The sequence below is a fragment of the Lolium rigidum genome, chromosome 4 (genome assembly GCF_022539505.1).
Source record: "Lolium rigidum isolate FL_2022 chromosome 4, APGP_CSIRO_Lrig_0.1, whole genome shotgun sequence".
Lineage (NCBI taxonomy): Eukaryota > Viridiplantae > Streptophyta > Magnoliopsida > Poales > Poaceae > Lolium > Lolium rigidum.
In genome coordinates, this window is record NC_061511.1 from 113,903,190 (window position 1) to 113,913,622 (window position 10,433).

The 10,433-nt window shown below is 40.3% G+C and overlaps 1 protein-coding gene across 1 annotated transcript; it reads left to right on the forward strand.

The window, feature by feature from the left end:
• Nucleotides 1-290: 290 nt before the first annotated feature.
• LOC124650526 (alanine--tRNA ligase-like) lies at nucleotides 291-10,136 on the forward strand. Its single transcript, XM_047190038.1, has 22 exons — nucleotides 291-906; nucleotides 1,066-1,206; nucleotides 1,336-1,482; nucleotides 1,635-1,787; nucleotides 1,923-2,058; nucleotides 2,591-2,687; nucleotides 3,160-3,280; nucleotides 4,074-4,142; nucleotides 5,995-6,045; nucleotides 6,185-6,280; nucleotides 6,490-6,588; nucleotides 6,792-6,914; nucleotides 7,635-7,778; nucleotides 7,866-7,937; nucleotides 8,015-8,090; nucleotides 8,169-8,311; nucleotides 8,407-8,515; nucleotides 8,586-8,773; nucleotides 8,992-9,081; nucleotides 9,188-9,373; nucleotides 9,551-9,724; nucleotides 9,814-10,136. Exons 1-22 carry the CDS (start codon nucleotides 529-531, stop codon nucleotides 9,883-9,885), a joined length of 2,865 nt encoding a protein of 954 aa, XP_047045994.1. The 5' UTR covers nucleotides 291-528; the 3' UTR covers nucleotides 9,886-10,136.
• Nucleotides 10,137-10,433: the final 297 nt, after the last annotated feature.

Consider the following 10,433-nt stretch of genomic DNA (forward strand, 5'->3'; position numbering starts at 1 on the left):
CCTCGCTAGATCATGTGCATCTCCATTGGATCGCCGACCCTCATGAACAAATTCAAAGGACTCAAACTCCTCCCTGGTCATCCTGATCTCCCTCACCACCTGGCCATATGGCTACTGGGCTGATGGGGCTGGTGCAGAACCAGTGCCACCCATGACTACTGGGCCAGGCCCAAAATAGACGGCAGCCCGGAATCGGAGCACCATCGTCCATCGTCCATCGTCCATCTTGCAGCGTCCTTCATCCAATCCGGCCGTGGCTCGCGAGTCTTCCCTATCCCTTGAATCGGCCTCGCTTCCCTAGCACTCCCATCCTGCAGCGCCGCCGGCGGCCTTCTCTCTCTCTCTCCGTCGCACAGCGTGGCGCGCCGCCACCACCTTGTTTCCCTATCCCGCATCGCCGCCCTCCCTCAGCTCGCGCTCCGTCCACCGTTGACCAACAGTCCCCGGGGCCGGCTCTTCCTCCACCCCTGCCGCAACGCTAGGGTTTTGTCCGCCCCCGCATCCACCGTCGCCGCCGCCCGATCGCCCATGGAGCAGTCGACGGAGTGGTCGTCCGGCCGGGTCCGGTCGACCTTCATCGACTTCTTCAAATCCAAGTCGCACACGGTCTGGCCGTCCAGCCCGGTCGTGCCCGTCGACGACCCCACGCTGCTCTTCGCCAACGCCGGGATGAACCAGTACAAGCCCGTCTTCCTCGGCACCGCCGCCCCGGACTCGCAGCTCGGCCGCCTGCAGCGCGCCTGCAACACCCAGAAGTGCATCCGCGCCGGCGGCAAGCACAACGACCTCGACGACGTTGGCAAGGACACATACCACCACACCTTCTTCGAGATGCTCGGGAACTGGTCCTTTGGAGACTACTTCAAGGAGGAGGCCATCGGATATGCATGGGAGCTCCTCACCCAGGTATCGGATTCTTCACTTCCTACCCGTCTCGATCCCCACTTTGCACATACCTACCACTGTACTCCACGGATCCGGTATGAGGTTAAAAGCATAGATGTCACTGATTTCAATCATTGGTCACTTTCCTACTACCTACTGATTTCTATTTCATGTATACAGGTGTACAAACTACCCACTGATAGAATTTACGCAACCTACTTTGGTGGTGATGAGAAAGCTGGTCTTGCTCCGGATTCTGAGTCGAAAAATCTATGGTTGAAGTATCTACCGGTTGAAAGAGTATTGCCTTTTGGTTGCAAGGTATAGTGGATGTGCTTGGTTTGTTGGTAAAAAATCTTCCAATTTAGGACATTATGGTGTATTGGTTTAACTTTCTTTATTGTCTAAATGTCCTTTTTAACAAAACTATACATTGTATTATTTGAGCAGGATAACTTCTGGGAGATGGGCGACACTGGTCCGTGTGGCCCATGCACAGAGATTCATTTTGATCGCATTGGCAACCGCGATGCAGCTTCATTAGTGAATAATGATGATCCTACATGTATTGAAATATGGAATCTTGTGTTCATCCAGGTTAACATGATATTTCTTAAAAAAACTTATTTCTGTAGAGATTGTTGAGCTTTACTTCCAATACGTGGGTAGTTACTATCTTTTATTTGTACACTTTCTTTTGCTTGTTTATTCATTTGCTGTACTGATGTATTGCCTTTTTTTAATACCAGTTCAATAGGGAATCGGACGGTACTTTGAGGCCCTTGCCAGCAAAACATGTTGACACAGGAATGGGCTTTGAGCGTTTAACTTCCATCCTTCAGAACAAAATGAGCAATTACGACACAGATGTGTTCATGCCATTATTTGAGGCCATCCACAATGTATGTTGTCTAGACGTACACTTGCAACTTCTTTTATGCTTGTGACATTTAAACTGTAATTTATTGCAGTCATTAACGGTTTCCTGAAGTAAATGGTATTCATTGTTAATCTGATATGGCTTTTAATGCTTGTAGTTGGCTGAAGGTCGAATTCAACCATACTCTGGTAAAGTAGGCCCTGATGATGTTGGGAAAGTTGATATGGCATATAGAGTTGTTGCAGATCACATAAGAACCCTTTCTTTTGCTATTGCTGATGGTTCTCAGCCTGGTGAGTTCATACTCTTTTGGTTGGTTATAATCGATTTACGCTGATTGGCATCCATTCAATAGGATGTTTTAGTGTATCTGTCCGCAAGTTTATATAATCAGAATAGGGACCTAATTTGTTATAGGGTTTAGGGCCCTACTTTGTTATAGTCCTTGTCACAAGAAGTTATGTCTGAAATACCAATTTAACCTCGTGTCAACTGTTCTTCGCACAGGCAAAAGTATTGGTGCTATTGGTTCTGTGTTGGAATTTAATGATAGGTACCTGTTCAAATTAAAATATGACAGGGAATGTTTTGAAAATGTGAGATAATATTATTAATAGTCTAGAACTAGAATGCCATATAATATGAAGTCAATGGCTAATAATTCTCATGGTTAATGTTTTTGGGGTAGATATTGCCACTTGGATTCATAAAGGTTGTTTGTGTTTACCAAGCTATTGTATTTTGTTTGCATTTACCATGTTTCAAGGCTTCTTCGTTTTCTATTTACTATGGCGTTTCCTTGTTCTAATATGAGTTGTTTTGTAGGAAATGAGGGAAGAGAGTATGTTCTAAGGCGCATACTTAGACGAGCTGTTCACTTTGGTCATCAAAAACTGACTGCAAAGAAAGGGTTTTTTAGCCTGTAAGAACAGTAATCTGCACGTGTGATCTCTGCACACTTTTGTTACTGATATTTTTGCATAATCTTATGTTCACGTGGAGTGCGAAAAATATGATGTGAGGCTTACGAGAATGACCGTAGATGTGTGGTCATGTGATTTTAGCTAATCTACTGCGAGATCTGTTCACCCTTTGAGCTTGGCTGGTTGCTTGTGTGCACAATGGCATTGTTCCTGTGATACCTTTTGCTTTGGGTTCATGTGTGCATTTGTGTTGCTAGTAAAGTAGTAATGGTTTATTTTAACAGACATTTGGTTCTGATTCAATGACAACCACAAAAAGGCATGGTCTACAAGGCTTTGTCCACCAATTTTTATGGGCATATATATAATACTTAGCATGACAAATCTAACCAATCATGTAGATATGTCCCGTTATTTTTTTTTCTAGATGCTGCATCTGATTTGCCATTAATTTTTACCTCGCTTGTACAGCCTTGTACATGATTTTGTCCAAGTCATGGGCAATGTATTTCCTGAGCTCAAGGTCAACGAAAAGAAGATAAAAGATATAATTGAAGATGAAGAGGCAAGCTTTGAGAACACTCTGGCAAAGGTAATATTGGCTTCCAGTGTATTTGCATAACAGTACCACCAGTTTGGATCAAGTGATATTTGGTGAAGTAATTTCCTTCCGATCAATTCAGTCTTTGCGCACAGTTAACCAGTGTTTTCATGCTTTATCCTTCTGAACAAGTGGTTGCCTCGAAGTAATTTATCTAGTATGTTATGAGATGGCCTGTTTTTTGTTGTTGTTGGGAGGGGGGGGGGGGACCCAGTTGATACCTTCCATCTTTTGTACCATGTTTTATTTCTGTGATACTGCTACACGTAGGGGCTTTTTTCAGGCAACACATTAAATATGAACATATCAAGGATAATTTCAATCTTGGACAATTGAATTTGATTAAGACAGCATAGCTAACTTCAATTACTCCCCCCGATATATATATTACTTGTCGCTAGTATGGATGTATCTAGAACTACAATGTGTCTAGATACATCCATATTAGAGACCATTAGTATGGATCAGAGGGAGTACACAAATTAGCATCCACAATAAATTGTCTCACCTTATTATGATATGACCAATAGTTATGGAATATATCTAGTTTGTACCATTGAAATTTGATTTGTATCACCATAATTTTGTTTATCATGATTATATTCTGAGGGTGGTTCCTACTAGGCGCCTTGCCATTATGTTTCATATATAAAAACAGAGACTAAGATAGCTCAAGTTGCAGTTTAAATGACCACTTATTTCTTATAACCATTATATTATATATTGTATTTTCTCATTGCGCTATTCAGCCAGTTAAACAGTTGTACTCTTGGTGTATTTTCAGGGGTATGAGAGATTTAAGAAAGCTGCAGATGCTGTCAAGGAGAATGGCGGGACAGTAATTAGTGGCCAGGCAAGTGTTTTTGGTTTGAATTATCACCATTTAATTGGTTTATTATCTGAGCATGTGTTGTGTTATGCCATGGGACAACAACAACAAAGCCCTTTGTCGCAAGCAACTTAGGTTAGGCTAGATATGAAAGCCAACTGAAACACATGCGAAACCAATATGGGAAGGAGAGAAAAACAGGTAAACAAAGTACAAAAGAGTAAATTATGATTCTGGCACATGGATTAACGACTTCCATGCGTACTATGCGACACGGTGCTATCCAACTAGGGATTAGAGCTATCTTGGTTAGTGGTATCCATGAGCATCATATATGTTCATTGACTAGACGTCAACAAAATGCTTGCTACCATACCATATCTGGGCGTTATTCTGTCTGTATTTGGGACTACTTTTAATATATCTGCATATGTATCTATACAGTGATTCTGAATCTGTGGTAGAAATCATGGTTTAGGATATGGCTCGAGTGCCCCTATCTGCTCTGATCGCACCCTTATTGGTGGTTAGATGAGGGCAAGCCCTCTACCCTCGATCCTCAGAGCCATACCCAGCCATTCACCATATCAATTTGGTGCTCCTTCATCTGTACCAAGCAAACAATTCTTGGAACGAAGTTATTTGCAGGTTGGGTACAGTTCTTAAGATTCGAGGTAGAGGGCCTTTGAACTCATGTAAGCACCGAGGTTGCTCTTGCTACTGTCGTGGATAGGCTCTGAGGCTTTTTGAGAAAGTAGGTGGAGACTAGAGAGATTTCCGATTAGTAATTGCTTAGTGAGAATATACACAATTGCTGTCGTTATATAACAGTAGACGAGAATTTCGTGGTTATATGGCAGGTATGCGAAAATTCTGTGGTTGTGTAACTAGTAGATGAAAATGATGTGCTTGTATATCCAACAGCTTAACAAGAAAATCGATTGCAAATACTCCCTCCGTCCCACGAAACATGTGGAAGGTTTATTAAAATTTAGAGGTATCTAGACACTAAATAGTAATAGATACATTCAATTTTTTATAAAACCTTCGACATGTTTCGTGGGATGGAGGGAGTAATATGCTAAAGATAAAATCGTCTTGAATGTAATTAGGACATCTTTCACCTTTTATCCTTCCTGTCTACTAACTAAAACACAGCTTGTGGATGGACCATTTCCTCCTTAGCTGCACGGCAGAACGATTCTACCATCATATCAAACTTACTGCAGTTTGTGCCTTTGTCGCACCTGAAAGTCATGGCGGAAGTGAACAAAAATCTGTTATTTGCCTAGATCAGCAGTTAAGCTTTTGACGCACAAAAAATGCATTTATTTTGTAGTACAACGGAACTGAATTGATGTTTCTTTCTTGGTTGCTACTTAAATATGTCATCTGAAATAAGTAAGAAAGGAAGGCACCATATGTTAGATTAGCCTCCTTTGGCAGATATAGGGGTAGCTTTTCTGCGCATTCTTGGATGTTTAGCTTTCTCTTTCTAATTTCTGTTCATTCCTTCCTATCCGAGAAACATGCCAGAACTCAGGACTAACTGACTAAGAGTATTTGGAGAACTTGATCATATTCTCTACAGTGTAATGTGGAATAATTCTTTTCCACTCTTTCTTATTTTAAGAGCTGGAATTCACTATGTAGAAACATGCCTCTTAGATCATGTTTCACTCCTGTTTATCAATGTTATGTTACATACTGCTAAACTTCTGTACTCCCTCCGGGTTCAAAATAATTGCCCAGAAATAGATGTATCTAGACATGTTTTAGTGTGTAGATACATCGATTTTCTGGGCAATTATTTTGAACTGGAGAGATTAGTAATATTCTTACCTTCTTGTATGACCAATGTTATTTGTTCTTTCAGGATGCATTTATTCTCTGGGACACCTATGGATATCCCATTGATTTGACTGAGGTTTGTTCTTCATTAGTTTTCATTAGTAAATTTAATCAAATTAATTTGACAATTGTATGCTTTTCATTTTTATATCGTTAAATTTAGTAGACCTTTATTGTCCATTTATCTTGTATCATTTTTTATTCCCATCTCATAGGTCATGGCAGTTGACATTGGGCTGGCTGTGGACATGGACGGTTTTAATGTCTCTATGGAAGAAGCAAGGCAGAAGGCTAGGAGTGCTCGCTACAAGGTTGTATTTTATTTGTCCTTAAATATAAAACAAAACTTAATTCACTCCTTGTGGTCTTTAATGCAATCCAAGTATTCTTCCTGTTTATTGCTCAATAGTGTATTTAACTAAACGGAGCATCTCTTTAATGCTACTGCTTTTCAGTCGATTGGGAAGCTTTTTATACTTATCTGTTATGTTTTTGTTTTACTTTTTATATATTTTTTCAGGCTGGGGGAAAATCTATTGTCCTGGATGCTAATGCTACGTCACAGCTGCGCAACCAAGGGCTTGCAAGCACAGATGATAGCCCGAAGTTCGAACACAAGGTTAGATTGTTTATTTGTGGATTGGCTATATCATACTTGTTCATTTCAATATTCAGTGCCTATTTGGGATTGCGGGGATTCATATCTAATTTCATTCTAATTGGTTAACACCTTCAAGTAGTGAATATAACTTGTACTGTCCACATTTATCATTGCGATTAAACACTTATTGTGGTCGACATACGTAAAATGTTTTTTTGCAGGAACATAGCAGCGTGGTGAAGGCTATCTATAATGGCTCAGAGTTCATAGCCGCCACATCTGGCGATGAGGACTTTGGTCTTGTGTTGGAAAGTACAAGTTTCTATGCGGAACAGGGTGGTCAGGTACAACTTCACTTCACATGGTGCAATTGTTTAAATGGTTGAAAGAAACATATCAAGTGCAATCACCTCTCGAGGTGCAATCATGCAATAAATTTTACCTACTGAATAAGCATCACATCTCATATTTTTTTCTTCAATAAGTAGCCTATGGAGTGATACAGCAACGTTGAAAAGTTGAAACTCACCCAAAACGTGTTTGAAGAACAATTGCATAAATCCCAGATCACAACCAAAGGTGGATTTCCAATACTTCTCGTAGTGCTTCAAGATTTGTGCAACTCCAACCCCCTTAAGGGTTTAAGTATGATCAAGACATTGTTTGCAGCCCTGAAGATTGATTGTAGCACTTGGTAACTCCCGTTGGATGAAATCTGTTTGTTATCCTGTGTTGTTTCTTACATCATCATAATAATCTGCAGCACTCAGAGATAAAGGGTTGGAGTATTTTATTTGACATTCAACCATTTTAAATACCACATTGTTGTCATATCCAATCTCCTCTGTGAGGAAGATAGTATGCTTTGGCAGCTTCGTAGTTGTCCATACAATATAGCATCTTCGAGTTTTACAGTCAAAATTTGACAAGTTAATTCATGTATATCGCACAACAAACATTGCAATTTGCGTAAACATCCATAGAGGTTTACTCTTTGTAATTTGAAGTCACAGTTGTTCCATGCATCGCATGATTTGACATGGCATATGTTTTTTCTGTATCAGATATATGACACTGGGAGTATTGATGGGCCATCTGGATCTTTCACTGTGAATAACGTCCAAGTGTTTGCTGGCTATGTTCTGCATATTGGTTCATTTACGGAAGGGTCTGAGGCATTATCTGTGGGTGATGTAGTGAAATGCAAGGTAAAATTCTCTGCTGATAATTTTCTATACTGAATTAACCTGTGACATTTGCTAAATTGCGTTGCAATATTTTTCTTACTCTTGTAGGTTGATTACACTCGGCGTACGCTCATTGCTCCAAACCATACCTGTACCCATATGCTGAACTTCGCTCTAAGGGTATGGTTTTAAGCCTGTTCGATTTTACGACATTCTTCTTTTTTGCACTCTTGATTGTTTGGCTATTGTAAACACAGGAAGTACTTGGTGACCATATTGATCAGAAAGGTTCCATTGTTCTTCCAGAGAAGCTGAGATTTGATTTCTCCCATGGTATGCTATTATTCTTCGTATTGCAGCTGCATGATGTTTTTCTTCAGCTTGTCAACTCAATTGTTAGTACATAAACAGGTAAACCTGTTCAGCCTGAAGATCTTAGAAAAATCGAGTATATTGTGAACCAACAAATAAAGGATGAGTTGGAGGTATCTGCACAAGAAATAAAATTGGCTGATGCAAAGCGCATAAATGGTCTGAGAGCTGTGTTTGGGGAGGTGTGTTCTCTTACTCAGCTTGACATACCATCTTCTCATGTCTCGCTTGCCTACCCTGTTGTTTCACACAAATCTTTTTACAATGGACTTTGTAGATCTACCCTGATCCTGTAAGAGTTGTATCGATTGGTCGCAAAGTGGGAGATCTGCTTGCAAATCCTGAAAGCAAAGAATGGTTATCCATATCAACTGAGCTGTGTGGAGGTAATTTACTATTTGGTTATATGTAATTCTACATTTTATGCAGTTGTGTCATCTAAACATTGTGTATCAGGTACACACATTTCAAACACTAGAGATGCTGCAGCATTTGCCCTCATATCCGAGGAGGGTATCGCGAAAGGTGTTCGAAGGATAACAGCTGTTACTGCTGAATGCGCCTCCCAGGCTATGAAATTAGCATCATCAATAGACACTGATATCAATGAAACATCTAAATTGGACGGAGTCTTGTTGGAAAAGGTACTGAACTTTTCCTTTTATGCTTGGTTGAAATACTCTGCTAAGTTTGATATCACTAAAGTTATTGTGCTTTTTGTTATTTTCTTATAAATACTGTGTCATTAGCCTTTATGTGTATATCAGCAAATGCTATAATTTATACTTCGAACCCATTTCTTGTTAATATGCTTTGTATTAGATCACGTCTAAGAATGATTTTTGTGATGTTTATTTATCAGAGAATTGGTTCCATCAAGAGTACGCTGGATGCAGCTGCTATCCCAGCTGCAAGAAAAGCTGATCTAAGAGGCAAGGTCTCAAAGTTGGAGGTCTGTGAATATTTCTGTTCATCTGTCACAATTTCTGAAAGAGAACAAGTGTCCTATTCTTGTCGTCGATAAATTTGAAGCTGATTATAGCTGTTGCCTATACCAGGATCAACTTAGGAAGGCCAAGAAGAAAATCGGTGAAGAAAACATCCAAAAGGCTGTGAAGGCTGCGGTAGATGCTGCAGAAGCTGCTCTTTCTGAAGGAAAACAGTTTTGTGTTACTCACGTCGATGTGGGTCTTGATGCCACTGCTGTCCGGGAAGCTGTTGTCAAAGCTATGAACCGTTTCAAGGTTGATACCACAGTCCAATCCTGTTTAAAATTATTTACATCGTCTAGAAAGAACTATAGATTCAGTATACTTTCCAACTTTGTCCAGCAATTATTTTTGTTTGAATTACAAAGGTTGAATTTTTCATTCTGTCCATCTTTGGATGTGCTGCTGACCTAATCTGTTTGACTCCTCTAGAGTTTGCCTATAATGCTGTTCAGCACAGATGAGGCGTCAAACAAGGCTGTTATTTACGCTGGTGTACCTCCTGAGGCACCCAATGGCTTCAATGTGTTGGAGTGGCTTACACCTTCAATTGCACCACTTAAAGGAAGAGGAGGTGGCGGCAAGAATGGTCTTGCACAGGGCCAGGTGAGCCACTACTTTATCTTTAAGAAAATTGTATTTGGTCAAAGCCTACCAATTACCATCACTTAAAATCTGTAAATTCTGCAATGCAGGGAAGTGATGCGTCTCAGCTCAAGGAGGCCATGGAGCTTGCTACCCAGATAGCTAAAATGAAGCTGAGCTGAATTGTTGAGCCCGATCTTCCTATAGCCAGCTTATGTGGCAGCCAATGGTGCCTCTCTGGTGTTTACTTTTGCTATATTGCTATTAGCAGGAGTTCTGATACATGAACACGAAATTAATCATTAAATGGACCAGGAGTGTCTATTTCACTTGTACCGTACCATTTGGATAGCAAATGATATGAATATACTTGCACCGTACTTGACGGTGTTTAAGGTTGTATTACAGTTTGGTATACAATCTTTTTCCTCTATGTTATTGTCATGTTTATTCTTGCTTGCTGCCAGAATACCCAGAACTTGGTACCCATGTATTTTATCTTCTTCTCATGAACATGGGTAATCCAAAGGCTAAATTCATTAGTCAAACAACTAGTTCAACACACAATTTGAAGGATAATGTTATAAATACATAGTCTAGGCCACAATGTTTTAGTTTGAACATCATAGTTAGTCCAAGTCTGAGTCGATCTCTACAGGTTGGCTTGAAACCCACCTATCCGAAGTACTACCTCTGGTCACATTTGATCAAATCGGGACTACAGTCATTA

Excerpts from the sequence above, each read along its gene's own strand:
- LOC124650526 (XM_047190038.1), top strand. The coding sequence starts at position 529 with ATGGAGCAGTCGACGGAGTGGTCGTCCGGCCGGGTCCGGTCGACCTTC. Across the intron at positions 6,046-6,184 it reads ATCCCATTGATTTGACTGAG|GTCATGGCAGTTGACATTGG; the intron begins GTTTGTTCTTCA and ends CCCATCTCATAG. Across the intron at positions 8,312-8,406 it reads TGAGAGCTGTGTTTGGGGAG|ATCTACCCTGATCCTGTAAG; the intron begins GTGTGTTCTCTT and ends TGGACTTTGTAG.